Source organism: Microtus pennsylvanicus, chromosome 1 (assembly GCF_037038515.1).
Source record: "Microtus pennsylvanicus isolate mMicPen1 chromosome 1, mMicPen1.hap1, whole genome shotgun sequence".
Lineage (NCBI taxonomy): Eukaryota > Metazoa > Chordata > Mammalia > Rodentia > Cricetidae > Microtus > Microtus pennsylvanicus.
In genome coordinates, this window is record NC_134579.1 from 20,211,375 (window position 1) to 20,227,790 (window position 16,416).

At 38.5% G+C, this 16,416-nt stretch overlaps 1 protein-coding gene across 2 annotated transcripts in view; it reads left to right on the top strand.

Moving 5' to 3' along the window:
- Positions 1 to 4,267: 4,267 nt before the first annotated feature.
- Ncam2 (neural cell adhesion molecule 2) overlaps positions 4,268 to 16,416 on the top strand; it is a 395,876-nt gene continuing 383,727 nt past the window's right edge. Inside the window, exon 1 of one of the 2 annotated variants that reach the window (XM_075958727.1) lies at positions 4,268 to 4,547. In XM_075958727.1, coding sequence (XP_075814842.1) covers positions 4,493 to 4,547 — 55 coding nt within the window. In that variant the 5' untranslated portion in view covers positions 4,268 to 4,492. The remainder of the gene's footprint in view (positions 4,548 to 16,416) is intronic. The other variant, XM_075958642.1, reaches the window with a different exon arrangement.

Below are 16,416 nucleotides of genomic sequence, written 5' to 3' on the forward strand. Positions count from 1 at the left end.
ATAAACACAACTTTTAAACACCGCCCACAGCACACTGTCCAAACCCAGCTTCTATATAAAGTTTATACTCCTGCATGCTTTTTGCAGGAACAGATTGCAGATGTAAGAGGGAGAATCTCCCTGAGAAGATAATTTCCACATATAATGCACCTTATCGTTTTCTATCTCCCTGCAACTCCTTCATGTTCATTTTATTGATTCTTCTAAATCAAATTTATCTTCTCTCATTTACCCATGCACCCACTCCCGGTGCTGTTGTTTACTACTCAGTTCTTCATAGATTCCTGAGTTCTGTTCAACTTGCTTTGCTTTTCATAAATGAAATAATGGAAGCGCCGTGAAATGCCTCTGAAATCTTTCTCAGGTGGGTAGAAAATAGATACCTTGTGTTACTTGTAAATTTTTGGTCATATACAGGGATGCATTTCTTAGCTGTCTGTATTGTCCACAGTGTGCATGGCTTGGCCATATTGGTAGACAAATTATCTTGGTAGGAGAGAAGCATGTTTTCTGATTGAAGACAGGGACAGTGTGCAGAGATAATTTTTTTAGGTGTTACCTTTACACTGTCAACCTGTTGGCAGATGAAAAACTGACCCAGGCAAATGAAAGCAGCTCACCCTGCCAGTGAAGAGGGAAATGAATGTGCTTATGAGATACACTAGTTTACTTTGGGATAAAAAATAGTGAAAGTTTTTGGACTATTTGGCACCCGGATTGCTGGATGTCTGATAAGATCAATTTAGATGGTAATGAGAAACACTCATAAAACCTTGAGTGGATAATCCTCTGGGGCAGGGAGGACACCATGATGACTTGTAATTTAGTCTCTAACCATGAGGTTGGGTACGCTCACCATTTTCTTTTATATATTTTCTCCTTTTGTGAACGATGACTTGAATCTGTACCCCTGTGTTTGTTAAGTGAATATCTCCCTTTGTTGGCTCCATCTTCAGCTGCAGTGTTTGACTCATAGATAATATGGTGGAAAATGCAGCGGTCTTTATTTGGGGAATTTTTTTTGTTTGATTTTTGCAGAACATAGTACTATCTCTCTTTACTAAGTCTAACTCAACTTTGTGTTTTACACAATGTACTATTTTAAATCTCCCTCTGTGTGTGTGTGCCTGTGTGTGCATATGCTCACCTATCTATCAGCACATATCCGTGTACATATGGAAGCCAGAAATTGATTTCATGTGTCTGATTCCACAAGTTTCCACCTTCTCTTTTGGTTGCCATTTTGAGGCAGGTTCTTTCACTGATCATGGGGCCAATTTGCTAAGACTCACTGGCTTCTGTGTCGCTACATATAGTGTGCTAGCACAACAGACCCATGCTACAGTGTGCAGCTTTTCCCCTTTGTGATGTGGTCAGACCTCAGTTCTCTTTGACTACATGAGAACTGCTTTACAGACTGAGCCGTCTCCTTTATACTTTGTTCTATGTTCCAGGCTGGGTACTTTCAGAACTCTAGCCCTTGCTTCAGCTTCTCCATGTCCAGCCTATTCTGCCCAATTTCTCTCTTTTCTTCCTGAATCCATTCTTAATAACACTACTTAGAAAATATTCCCTTCTCTCCCTCTCTTCCTCCTCTTTGCCCCTACTTCTCTCTTTTACCAATAATAGCAATTCCCCTTTGTCATTCTTTATATTTTTATAATCTGATTTATTTGATAATTTTTGTTTATATCTGATCTCTTTATCAAGATTACTACCAAATCTAGGGAGGATCAAATATTTCCTGTACAGATAACTAAGGGACAATATTTTGTTCAATCAGTTTTTCCACACCGACATAGTTTGCTTTTTATTGTTGTGATAAAGCACCATGATATGATCATCCAGGGAGTAAAGAATCATTGCTTTATATGACTCAAACACAGTCTATCACAAAGGACATTGAGGGCATAAGCTCAAGGAAAAAAGGCAGAAACAGGAGCTAGACTAGATAGAATGGAGGAATGCTTCTTATAGGCTTGTTCATCATAGCTTGCTTAGCCTGTTTTCTTCAGTAGCCCAGAACATGCTATCTGCCCACACAGCAAATTTTCAAATGTAGTCCCCTTTTTCCAAATGATTCTAGTTTGTGTCATACTGACAAAAAAACTAGCCCCCCCACACACAAACACACACACACACACACACACAAGAAAATCTGTCTCTTCTGTCAAAAATACACCAGCATAAATACACAACAGATTTTGGGCTCTTGATACAATATTATAATAGAAACATTTAGTAAGAAGCTGCACTAATGGATGAAGAACCATTGCTACCTTCCTTTGTTCTCCTTCCATGTCTTAAAGAAATCTGATACTCAAGTGACTTTACAGACTCTGCCATACTTCTATTATTTTCTTTCAAGTAAATTGGCTCCTAATAATATAAAGAAGGACACACTTGCAGAACAATAGTTCTATCACTATTAAGTGTATGTCCTTGTTCTGTGTGTGTGTAGTGTGTGTGTGTGTGTGTGTGTGTGTGTGCGTTTGCACACACATGACTGTGAATGTCTGCAGTAGGTACTTGGCTGTAGGCGAATTCACATGAGAGTTCATGATCTTGAACTGAGCTAGTACACACTACACTTGGCTATTGCAGGTATCAGATTGAAAACCTGCAAGCATCGTGGGGAAGAGATTATTTGTCACCCATCTTACCTTTTTAAGAGTCTTCTATGGTTGATTTTGCATGTGTGCTTTCATTCAGTGCCCTAGGAAAATCAAGAAATGTAAATAACAAACAAACAAACAAAACCTCCCACTATTAGTTGTTTGTTTTTCACACAAACACATTGTGTCACCCTTTCCTAGAAAATTTTCACTATGAGATTCCTAAATGCACTGGGGGCAACTCGGGAATAATACAAGGTGCAGGGGTAGTGTCCTGGTAAAGCTCTCCCTTGTTCAGTATCCATTATAAACCCAAAACACAGAAGAGGTTCTGGAGCCTGAGGTTCTGGAGCATGAGGAGCACAGAGTGACTTCAGTCAAAGAGCTTAGCATGGCTCATTTTGATGCTTAAAGCTTCCCCTCACCTCCTTCCACAAAGCCTACTCCAGGGACTAAGAAAGTCAATCTTCTCCATGAATCAGGCCACAAGAGCAAATAACAGACACTATACTCTCTGGATACTGGAACTGTACTATCTAGTATTATTGCTAGCCCCCGTCTGCTCAACCACAGCCCTCCTAAAGCAATTCTTTGGGGGTATGGTCAGGTTTTCTGAGCCTGTCCATGCTTCTACCTTGACCTTTCTTTCAGTCCTTGCTGATGAGAGAAGCACGGGAAGTCTTTGATGAGTTAGTTGACCATTCTAAGGAGGGAGGGCAGGGGCTTGGCGGAAGAACCTGTTGTCAGCTGCAATTGTTCAGTATGACCCTGGGAGGAGACAAGGGCCCTGAAGCCACAGATCTTGTCTCTTACCAGTCTCTTGTCACAGGAGTCACATAAAAGTGCCACACTGTTTCCCTATTCCATCAGCAAAAATCGGGATCAGCCCCAGACTTCGGGTGAGGGGATCTCACACCAGAGCACCACACTTTCCTTTCAGGTCTCACACACCTATGAGAACTGGGAGCACGTGTGGGTGACACAGGCACTCAGGTTTGAGGGATGCTGTGTGGTGGGGGCTTAGAGGTGACTCACTTGAGGAAGAATGCTAGCTCAATCCCTCCATTTACATCCCAGGAACTTCCTCTTCACACTCTAAAGGGGAGATCTAACCTCACAGGGCTGATCATGGTCAGCGCATAGGAAACCCACTCCAGAGGACTCTCCTCCACAGGGAAGTGTCAAAGCACTGAGTGGGTCAGCCCAGACTCCAGTTAAATCCCCGACAGACGCAGACCCTGCCACTTCTACCTTCAGAAGGTACTAAGGGATGCAACAGCAGCCCCTTGCCTCCCCAACCTTCTGAGCCCTGTGCAAATGAGGCTCGCCCTCCACAGTGCAGGAGGGTCCCTAAGCAACTGTGGGAGCTGGAAGAGAAATGAGTCTTCAAGTATGCCGGCTTCCTTGTTCTAAGAAGGACGTGTGAGCGCAAGCCATCGTCGCCCCGTGTGGTTTGCCTTCTCCGCGGGGGTCATCTCACATCAGCTTCGCTAAGCTAGAAGCGCCTGAGCTCGAACCCGTGGCTGGGGGCTCCACTGCGGACGAATCCCGGGGCCGCGCCTGGCTGGATGAGACGGTGTGCGCGCGGAGGGATCCGCCGGGGCCGCGCCTCCCCGCCCCGTCCCGCCCCCGCCTCCTCCCGCCGGCTCCGCTGCCGCCGCGGCGGCCGCTGCTGCCGCCGCCGCCGCTGCCTGGATATAGTGCGGCAAGGCGCGGAGCTTGCAGTCACTTTGCGAGGAGGAGCGCGCGGGCTGCGGGCGGCTGGGGCAGCCAGGAGCAGCGGCGGGCTAGCAGAGGCGGCCGTGGCAGCGGAAGGTTCTCTCTCCGGGGCTGGACTTAATAACTTTGGAACTGTCCGCCGGTGTCACGTCCTGAACATGAGCCTCCTCTTCTCCTTCTACCTGCTCGGGTTGCTTGTCAGTAGCGGGCAAGGTAGGAGTGTGCGGCTTTCTGGCTTTACTTTCCCTCCCCCTTCCACCCAACCCAGAGAGGCAAAGAGCGAGGCACTGGAGCGATGAAACCAAGGCACCAAAGTTGCCGTGCTTCTCCGGGCGACTGTTAGGATTTTAGCTCTTTCTTTTGGCTGTCCCTAAAATTTTCTCTGTTGGCTCGAAGGACCCTTAAATAAGAGGAGACCGTGAAGAATTGGAGCTAGGCATCGGTGGGAGAGAGATCGGGGGAAACTGCTTCTTCTTCTGGGATTTTTGGCTTTCTCTCTTATTACCCGAAATTGGATGAGTGTTGTTGGTGTGTATTCATAGTTAAATATCTGAGGTTGCGGAAGGGAAGGGCACAGTGGTGTTTTACAGAAGCGACAAAAACTATCAGCATTAAAGTCTTTTATCAAAAAATCTCTGTGGTGTGCAAGAAATTCAATTCTTGGAGATTCTTTTCTCCTTTTCCAACACCTATTCTTGGCTGTGAAGTGAACGTTTGATGGCTTATTTATGTTGGAAACTAACGGGCCATAGATGCTGTAAGACAGCAAATGGCTAAAACTAGGGTTGTGTTGCAGGCATTCATTGTGACCCCCACCCTCCTGTGAATATAGAAAAATCCGAACACGTTCTAACATCCGATTTGAATTACACCTGTAAGGGATTTGGGAGGTTGTGGAGCATTTTTTTTTTTTTAATTTGGGTGGGGGAGGAAAAAAGACTGTGTAGAATAACCCTAGGGACAATTGATGGAAGCGATCTCTGCTAGCCTTCTGTACAGAAGATATGAATTTATCTTTTTGTCTTACATAGTATACGTTCGCATAAAATATATTCACAATCATTCGAAAGGTTTTCAACTGTCCAGACAAGTTTGGACATTTAATGTGGTAGACAAAATGTCAAAATGTGAGATAGTGGAAGTCGTTAAAGGCAATGGGAATATTCATGGTTTTTCATTTTGTTGGAAAGTATAAAAATGCCATATTGTTTGTGCTGCATTTTCTACGAAATTAATAAATTTCAAGATAAGTTAAAATATCTTCTCTAAATCTAATTCTAAGCATTTTTTCACCTCTTCGGTGTTGCTCATTTGGTCCAGCAGGGGGTGGTAGAACTCCATTTTAAGCAAGAAATGCTTGTTTCTGCTCTTGCTCACACTGTCCTTCCATCATTCTTCAGCAGGGCTTGGCATTTTAGATGTAAATCCTTCCTTTCTCTGTGCTTCTCTTCAAACTACAGTGTTAGTAAATGATGAACCGCGATTGGATGCAGATTTTTATGTTCCAAAGTTAGAATGCACACGCCGGATATTTCTCTCATTTATAAAGTGCCTCAGTCAGGAGCTCCTCTTTTTCTTGTTCTAACATAGGATGGGAGATATTAGTCTTGGAAAAATTGCAGATAGATTCATCTGAAGCTAATATTAGTCTCGTTCATTAATTCAGTCACTTCTCTTGCAAAGATCAGCATGCCATATCCGTGTGCACGACAAGATACAAGCTGTCACTTTCGGAAGGCTGCTGGTTGTGTTTAACTGTTCATTTATAACACAGACCGGTCTGAATCTGAACAGACAGGCTGAGAATGTAACTTAGATGCAATTAGGTGAGTGTAGTGTAGAGTAATATGGGACAAGTTCCTGCAGGTTGATGATTACCCTGTGTCTGGAGAAAAATCAGCTCAGTTTTCCAGTCTGTGCATTTATCATTGCTGATGCGAAGGGTGTTGGAATTCAGGGATAGGAGGGAGGCTGGAATGTTTAAGTACCTAGGTAGAAATAGTATACAAAGACAGATGCACCTTGGTTCTCTATATGTAACATTTATTTGAAATTGTGATTCAGCTGCTTTATAATCAGTGCAGAGGGTAGTTACAGAGAAGAACTGTGGAACGGAAGCATGCCTGCAGGGGAACCCATATTCCCTGTCAACGAAACAGGGCAGAAGGATGGCATCTTTGTAAAGAAGATCTCTCGGTCTAGTGCAGTGGTATGACATGCAGAGAGCCATAGTTGAGTATCCGGGGGAACTAGCTTTTGTGTGAACAAGCATGTACTATTGCTGTGCCATGTGTCGTAATGAAGTCAAAGATGCCTGGAAACAGAAGTCCTTATTCCAGTGCCTAGTTTCTCTAGGCTGCTGTTTTCTTCTCTAATTAAGGGTGCAGCGGCAAGTATCCAGCACACCACTGGGAGCTGTTTTTCCTTTTTTAATGAACCGTGTGTAACTCACATTTCTGTTTATTCTTTTGTATGTTTATTTTGTGATGGAGCCATGAAAACCTACCAGCCAGTGACCCTCAGGCTCGCGTTGGAAATATTAAAGCCTCAGCTGGCTGATTTATGATTCCAACAAGACACTTGCAGGGGATTTTATGGAGCATGATTGAAGCTGTTGGTTGGGGAAAGTGGTGTGCAGTTTGACTGGGGAAAGGCAACGATGAAGTATTCCCTTTTATGTAGTCAAAACGTTTTGAACCACAACAGTTGAATGGACGAAAATGACCCAAGTGAAAAACCAGCTAACTTAAGTGGATGCCAATACCATAATTAGCTAACGAGGCCTAATAGCTTACTTTCAACCTGTGTTATTGTGCATGCTAGTGAAAGCTTTTTTATTATTAAAAATTGAAATAGAAATGTTCCTTTAAAAGCCTACCATTTCCACTGAAGGATTACTATCTAATGAAGGGAGGTTGTTAACTTTGAATGCAGTAGCCCATGGGAAGAAATGTATAATTCTTTGACTTGTGCGATTGCCTTTCCCTTATTCTTAAGACTTGGTCACAGCCTCTGTTGTCATAAATCTCTACTGAGACTCTCATTAACAGGGCATTTTCTGTCTTTTAGTCAAATTCTCAAACTGAAATAGGAAAGGGTTGCTTCTCAAACTTCTCGAATGCTTAAGATCATTTTCATTTTCTTTTAAGAATCATTTAATATGATTCATTCCATCCAGTCTGCTACTGTTGTTCACATATGAAAAACAGAAGCACGGTTCCACTGAAACCCAGCAGTGCTTGTCCACTCAGTGCAATCCGTGTCAGCCATGTCTTGCATCCTTAAGCCTAAATCATGGGCAGGGGACCTGTGAAATGCCCACTCACTGAGAGAATCTGGACATCTGCTTACACTTTTTCTTTCTGGGGAAATGATAGTAAGTGACTGATCACTAGAGATCTGTACCTTCTGAAGACAGAGCACAGATGTGTGGGTGCCTACTAGCTACAAGTCCACAAATGTCCCCTATGTATAGGCTGTAACAGCTAATGGCCTCTCCTTAAGCCTTTATCTGTCTACTCTGTTTCTTTGCCTGCATCCTCTTTGTGTGAGATTTCTATTGAATCAACTGCATGTACATTTAACTTAGGAAAGATAGGCTCTGTAAATTAATGTTTTTTTGTCAGTGAATAGCCCAAAGTATTCCCTCCCCGACGTGATGCCGGCTGCTCTCACTTTCATTTCCCAAGCTGAATCTGAGCCCAGTGGGCAAAGAGGAGAAGTTGGTAAGTCCCGAGTGTCAAATGAGTTTTTTCATCAACACAGGGGACTGAGGTTCTCTCAGACTTAATATCTTACAGAAGAAGCAATTAAGGGGACAAAAGAACCTCATTCAGTAAAGGAAAAAGGTCAAGCTTCATATAATTTTGTAAATAAAAATGGCCTTCTTTTCCAAATGAGCTGGTTTGTTGTGAAACAAGGAAAGCCAGTCTGAAGCTAGTAGCCAGCTGAATAGTGGGGCTTATTTTGAGGTACAGGAGCTGAAACGCAAGTAGAGCATCTGCATTTGGAATTCTCTCGACCTGATCCTGCTGCTTTCTCTGGCATTTGACCCTGGGAAAATCATTCTGACTTATCTTTCTTTCCAGGGTCATCATCTTAACAATGGACTTCTGATAGTGTAAAGGAAAATGTTCAATTGATAGGAGACAGGAGAAAGAGTCTTATCTGGGCTTCTGTTGTTATTTTTATCCACAATGACATTAATCTGGCTCTTGGAATATACACAATCATTTAAATAATATTAATATTCTTATAAAGAAAGTATGCTTGGTTCTTTAGGTTTTACTGAATTCAGAAAACTTTAAATTCCTTGCATCTTTATATCCTGCCAATTATATTGAGGCTAAGGCTATTTAAAAGATTATAAATTGCTTTTAATTTTCCAAATTACATGATAGGAGAACACATTAAGAAGCAACCAGCACTTTTATTAAAAGTAACATTCTGCCAATTAACTGAGTTAAGCTGTCATTAATTGTTCAGCAAACACATGTACTTTTCTGTGGAACCCTTTTGAATATTTTAATGGATCTTTGCTGTTTTATATTATACAGGTGCTCATACTAAATAGCCGACAGCATTTTCTTCTGAGGGACATACATTACTGTGCCTCCATCAGTTAATCAAGTACCACCAGTTATGTTAGAAGGCTATGATGTCATGGGCCAGACCTTCCTAGATTTAAATAATTAAAATGGGTGCAAAAGAATTTTGAGAATCTTTATCACAGACAAGGGAAGACATGTTTAAGAATCTTCAGGCTGATTACAGGTTTTTGGTTCTGCATTATTAAAATTATATCACAGGGAAAGTCAAAGTCATTGTCTTTGAGATCATAAGGCACAGACTACCGAGGGGCTCTTGACCTTGAAGAAGTAGCTGTAGTTCTTAGAACATTAATTTGTTCATTTAAAATTTTGACCTGCACATATCCTATTGCTTGATCGTGATGCTCAACCATGAAGGATAGCTGGGAAACTGATACCTGTTGGCACAGTGTAAAATATCAAGCTTTTTATTTCAGATTTTCTTCACTATATTCAATAATAAGCAGGCAGATAAAAGTTAATAACATATTGAAATACCTCTTATTCAATTATATAAAATCAGCAAAATTTGCTTTGTAATTAGAAATATCTTATATGATTAAAGACTGTTAAATTCATTGATGGCTGGAACTCTTATCATTTAATTATACATTTATGTGTTTATTTCTTTATATCTGCTATGTTGAAGAAACCTCCTTAGGCAAAAGTCGTAGAACAGTTGCATACATTGTATAATGAACAACCTTACAGGAGGCTCCACTTACAAACGTAAGACATATGTATGAGTTTTCAATTGTCAAGGTGATGTCAGTAAAAGATCTTGAGTTCTGAGTTACACTGGATGCTTAGCGTAGACACATAGTTAGGATAAGTGACTTAAATGAGTATCAAATAGAAAACGATGTGGGTAATAGCTAGAGCTCTAATTTCCATGTGCTGAATGCACATTACACCACACCAATTTTTTTGTAGATGTAAAAGTTTAGATTGTAAGAGTCAGAAAAATAATAAAATTACATCACCTGAATAGGACAAGATGGTTGTGCTTATGAACTCAGAGTCACTGTGGTTGCCTGCAGAAGATCTGCAGAAGATCAAGCCACCCTTAATATTAATGAACTCAAATCTTACCTGAGGACTTAGAAAGAGATGGTGGCATCTAGGAGAAGGGAAAGTCTGACTTATTTAAGTGTGTGGCTTTTGTTAGGTCAAATATGCTCGTGTCCATGGCCCCACACTCAAAAATATATGGCATACAAATTAATGTCAGTGGTTTATCTGGTAAATGTGTATCTACCACATGGAGGTTGGTAGAAAGGTGGAAATGTGAGGAGGGGCATGAATGTGTGGCTAAGCTAATAGTGTGTGCTTACTCTCCATGAAACCCCAAGTTTGATTTGCAACACTTGAAAAGTCAGTCATCTACCATACCAACCAAGCCCAGCTATAACACCACCACCACCACCAAAAACACATATCACACACCACTCACATGCGTGCACCAAGATACATTTTAATTTGGTGTCTTTTGTCAGTTAACTAATTCACAAACACTGAATGGGGTATAAGATAAGTACCTTCTAACCATGGTCTTTTTTAATGTGATTATTGTCACTTTGTAACTCAAGTTTATAAAGATTTTACATTTGGTTTTATGGGAAAGAAATTGAAATACAGAGAAAGGATTTGATTTCTTATATCAATTGCGATTAGCCAATATTTGGACTTACTAATTAGTCTTAATTGTGTTTCATTATCTGTTTTTTTTTAACTAAAAATGCTTGATGATTTTGCTGAAAAGTCTGCATTCATGTTGATTGATAGAGAAAGGTAGTCCATATTGTCAGTTGAGAAAATAAAAAATTAATATAGATTGGAAATAAAAAAACAAAGATACATGTGAGAAAGCAACAAATCATCCAGCACAAACATTGTGAAACATCAGAAGATATCATATGATTGATTATTCAAAGGTCAGAGAGAATCCTTGGCATTCATCTCTTATCTTAATGAAAATCCATTGACTGTTCATGGTGAAGCTTAATTGTGAAGCAATCTTCTATTTCCATTACCTCTGCTTTTCTCATGATGACCCAAGACACAGAAAACACAAATGCCCAGTCTGAATACTGGGAAATCAGAATGTGAACTTGAGACACATTTAAAGTGAAGCCTATTCTCATGAAACCATGTTTCTACTCAGTGCAACAGAGAGCTTCAAAATGGATAGAGTAAATGAAGACAAGGATACAGAGGAGGGGAAAACAACATGAACAACTTGCAGAAAAGGATGTAGCTGTCCCAGGGACAGAAATAATCCAGCTCTGTGTATCCAGTTTGAATATTTATTCAGTTGTTTGATCTATTGGTTGATTGACAAAGGTTAGGAATGGCATCAAGTATGGGATACTGTGGGCTACGAAGGTGTTTGAATCAATCCTAAATTTGATACTTAGGTTGATCTTTGAGACCTAGATATTGAACAGGAAAGCAGATTGATAAAGATGTTTGTAAGGTACTGGCCATGTGCTATATGGGCCAAAGATAAAAAATGAAGAAGAAATTAGTGGACATGGTATGATTCTCTGAAAGCATAAATATATCTTTTATTAAATTTTATTTTTGCTGGGTAGTGGTGTCATATCTTTAATATCTTTAATCCCAGAACTTGGGAGGCAGAGGCATGAAGATCTCAGTGAGTTCATGGCCAATATTGACTATAAATAAAGATCCAAGACAGGTAGGACTGTTTCACATAGAAGCCCTCTCTTTAAAAAAAAACAAATAAAATTTGTATTTTCTATGATTTTTGAGAATGTTCTCTCTATTATATTGCTCTGTCTATCCTGGAACTTGTTATGTTGACCACACTGGTCCTGAACTCCCATAGATTGCCTTCCTCTGCCTATATTAAAGGCATGTGCCACCTGGCCTGGTGAAAGCAAAAATGTCCCACGCAAATTTAATTGGGAAGATATTCTCTATCTATCTATCTATCTATCTATCTATCTATCTATCTATCTATCTATCTATCTATCTCAGTTAAAATTCATTTGACTATATAATTAATATGTGCAAATAGTTATAATTGTAGAAAACTAGGTGTGAAAAAAAGTTTGACTGGTTAAGTTAGGTACAATGAAGAAATCCAAATGAAGAAAATCGACTCATGTACTTTCAGACAACCACCACAAACATACAAAGCTGAACGCAGTGGTGGGCAATTGTATTCTCAGTGGAAAGGTTGCAGGGGCAGGTGGACGCTTGAAACTCTAATGCTAGTCAGCTTAGTTGAAGTCAGGAGTCTATAGGTTTACTGAGATACTCTCAAAATACGTAAGAAAGTAAGTAAATCAATCAACCAAATAAATAAATGATAGGAAGTGATGAGGATAGCCATATAATCTAGGTCCTTAGTAAATTCATATATCCATATATTTTTGCATTCATACACACACAAATCAGTGTGCATGCATTCATGACACCATGTAACATTCATACAGTATAAGTATAGTTGTAGAAAACTAAAAGGTGAAATGACACTCTAGGACTTTTGGTACTGCACATACATAGCTGAAAATGTTTCCATTAGTGTCCAAGAGAAGTTAAAGGGAATAATATTTTGAGTGCCAATTTTACGCTGTGTAACTGTGGTGAGTACTTGACACATTACCTCATTTATTTCTGATTAAATCATATTTCATAGATGATGTACCTGAGATTGAGAGTGACTGATTTGTGTAGAGCTTTTAAGTGTGTTCTCTGGCCTGCCATCCCAAATTTATAGTTAATGATCATTAAATATATCCAAGCTGTATTTCAGTTGGTTTTGCCATAATCCATGTTTCTTGAAACATCTATCTGAATTTGCTAAAGGTATATACTGAAGAGATAGACTATAGTGTAGAAATTGTGGTGGCTAATACAGTATTTTCCTAGTTCTTTAATATTTAGATGCTCCAAAGCAAGCTTCCTCAGTAAAAGAGAAAGCGATAACAATTCATAAAGACAAATCCAAATGAAGAAAATGCACTCATGCACTTTCTTCCATTACAAGTGCTGGTTGTGTAGGGATCTAAGAAATTCTTCATTACTGTCAATACTTGTATCTGTTACAGTGAAATAGCAGATGAAGGAGCTGGAATATCACTTGGTTTTGTAAAAACTGCTGATTATTACTTTATTGTTTGATTTTCTAAAAAAATGTTTGAGTTTGAAATGAATCTTCTTCATAGCTTGCACCTTGATGAAAGTATATGCAAAACCTGGGCACAAATACCAGTAAAAATTTCAAATATATAGCTTATAATTAAGACTGCTATGTAAAAATATGACATGTCTGATGTCATCACCGTGGTTGTATGTTTCTGTTAGAGCCACCCTACAGACCTCTGAGGGCTTTGAATGTTCTTCCTCTTACTCTATTTTTATATACATTGATACTTTTATGCCCACAATTTATAATGCCTGGGTTTCTTGGCATTAAAATTGTTCCTATGGATCAGTGGTGATGGTGCATGCCTTTAATTCCAGTTCACGGTAAGTAGAGGCAGGAAGACTACATTAGTCAACAAAGCAAGTTTCAGGATAGCCAGGGCTGTTACACATAGAAACTGTCTTGAAAAACCAAATTGAAGTAAATAAATAAATAGAAATAAAATAAATTGTCTTACTCTAAACTATAATGTCATAGGTCAGTCTATGTTTACAAAAACACAGATAAGATTTGTTTGAACACATATTTCCAACACCCAAATAAGTGCACATATACTTTATGTATTAATGACAAACCAGTCAAGTGGTGTGTGTGTTTGTGTGTGTGTGCGTGCGCATATATATATATATATATATATATATATATATATATGACTGTAGATTCCAGTGATCAAATATGACAGTTAAAAGTAAGACTCAATGTTTTTAAATATATGCCATGTACAATACTTGAGAAGAGGTTTTCCAGACAATGTTAATTTACCTATTCAAATAGGACAAGTTATCATAAAAAGTAGTGCTACTACATTGAAATGAGGTGTATCACATCTTAAAGGGATCACATTTATAGTAGAAGAAATACTTAAAATTGATACAGATCTTTCACTGTATATGGTCCGTACTTTTAAAATATATTTATGCTTTTACCTAAGCTTTGATTGATCACTGTGAATGAAAGTCTTATCTAAGTAACTTCTCATCTGAGTTTGTATATTTGTTTTCTATGGTTCTTAAAATACTATTTGCACTGATTCTATGGGCTGCTGGAAATGGTAACTATAACTCTATTCCTCACATCATTTAATGGGTGCTACTAACTGAGGAAAGTTACTTTTACATTTTAAGCATTTTCACCACCCTCTATTTGCATCCCTTGTATGTTGTGATATATGCTGAATATGCTTGTCCTGAATTCATTTAAAATCTGTGTGTCTGGTGTGTATTTTAACCTGGAGAATTTTACACTTCTTAATGATTTAGTTTTAACCACATATTAAAAGTAACATTCATTTTTCTAACATGTATAAATTAAATATTTATTACCTGCTAGTTACTGCTCAAGATTGCAGTGCTCCTGGAGTCAGTTCATCAAACTTCTTACCTTTTCATGGCCCTTTTTCTGTGTGAACACCACAAAGGCAAGCAAGCTTTGCTACTCTGACTTCTCTTCATATGTGATGTATTTGATTAGAGGCTTCATTGTAAATCAGTATGGATATTCTTGAAAAAACAATGGATGCTTACCAAATAAATACTGAGTGAATATTTGCTTCCTAACTAGGAAAAGTAAACCAAAGTGACAGTTTATTTTAAAATATATTTGTTCTTCAGTTTGCATAATGGTTCAGTTTGTTGGGAATATATGCTTTGTTGGTCTGGGTATTGACTTCAAGTGTTTTATTTATATTACTACCATGAATGTGACAGACACATTGTACGATAAATTAGAAATGATTACTTAATTTATGAGGAGCAGCATGGTGACACTATTTTATTTATGATCTTATCTTCTCACTGAAAAATAGACTGTGAATATAGCAAAGTTAATTTGTGTTATAAAGTTTAGAATTTGAAGCCCTATATTCATAAATCATTGGAAATCATAATGGAGTTTAGACTTTTGGTGTATTCATATGCATATATATGTGTGTGTGTGTGTGTGTGTTTGTGAGTGTGTGTGCATGTATACATATGCATATATGTGTGTGTGCCTGAATGTATGCATATATATATATATATATGTATATTTCACAAAATGAATTAAAGTGATTTAGAGTGATAGGGTTTATTTATATTAGTACAGTAAACACAAACTTTGTCACAAAGAAATGTCCAGTATGTCAACAAAGCAAGTATTCAAAGACTTTAAAATAAGCATAATCTGGGTAGGTGAATAAAAGTTTTTCATTTATTCAATATTTATTGGAAACCAGTTCTAAATTGTACCCATAGAAGAAAAGAGAAAAATAACTCATTGTTTTATGTTTTATATTATTTTTATAGGCTCTTCAAGTTGCTTATACTTTTAAATTAATTATATTTAACTCCAAGGTCCTCTTTTGACTGGTAGCCACATCCACCCTTTTAATGATTTTCTGCTGTCATTCTCAAGGACTACTTCCAGAGATGACAGCATTCAATTGCACAGAGTACCTTTTGTGATACCTCAGAGTACCTCAACATAATAGTCACTTTTCCTTTGTCTGTTCGCTAATTCTTCTCTAATGTTACTGTTTTGGGGTATGGCTCTTTTAACTTCAAATACGATTTTCAATTAGTGATTAAGTGGCTCTGCTGACTCATTTATTTTACTTTCATTTCTCCCTCATTTTTTTGTCTAATTCATAATCACTTTGATAATCTAGATGAGTAATTTCATTTCAAAGCCCTCTCATAGCCTTAATGCTAGTGTGCACTGCCTCTGGAGGGTTTGTTCAAGGTTTATAATTTAAAAACAAAACTCAAAAAGATATCACATGACCCTATGTCACCTTCCTGCCTTTTGTAAACTTCAATTATTATAACTAAAATTGTTCCTAAATGTTCAATATTCTCATGTCCCTAATATAAGGTTAGCACAGAATTCTGAATATTATGCTACACTCAGTGTCTACTATATTTTTGAGTTCCTATTTCAAGTATATTATAATGAAAGATTTTATCAGAAATGCTCCTCTTCCTACAATGAGCAGCCATTAGTGAACTATGACTTCTTTAAGCAGACCGTATGTACCTTATGCTAGGAAAATTAAAATATTAAATTATATTCTCTGATTGGAAATGGGGATTTCTGACTTGTCATTTTGCCTTAATTCTTCCTAGTCAGCTGCTGAAAAGTCTCCCCACTGAATAGCTGATCTTCAGTTGATGCATATGGATGCCATTGTGTGGCAGGAAAATTTAGGTTTTACAAGTATTAATTAAGATTACCTAACACATCTCACCTCAAAGCGGAATAAGCAAAACTCAGGAAGCTCGGGTTGAAGGGAAAGTACTTAAAGAAAAGATCAGTTTTGTTTCAAAGAACACAGTTCAAC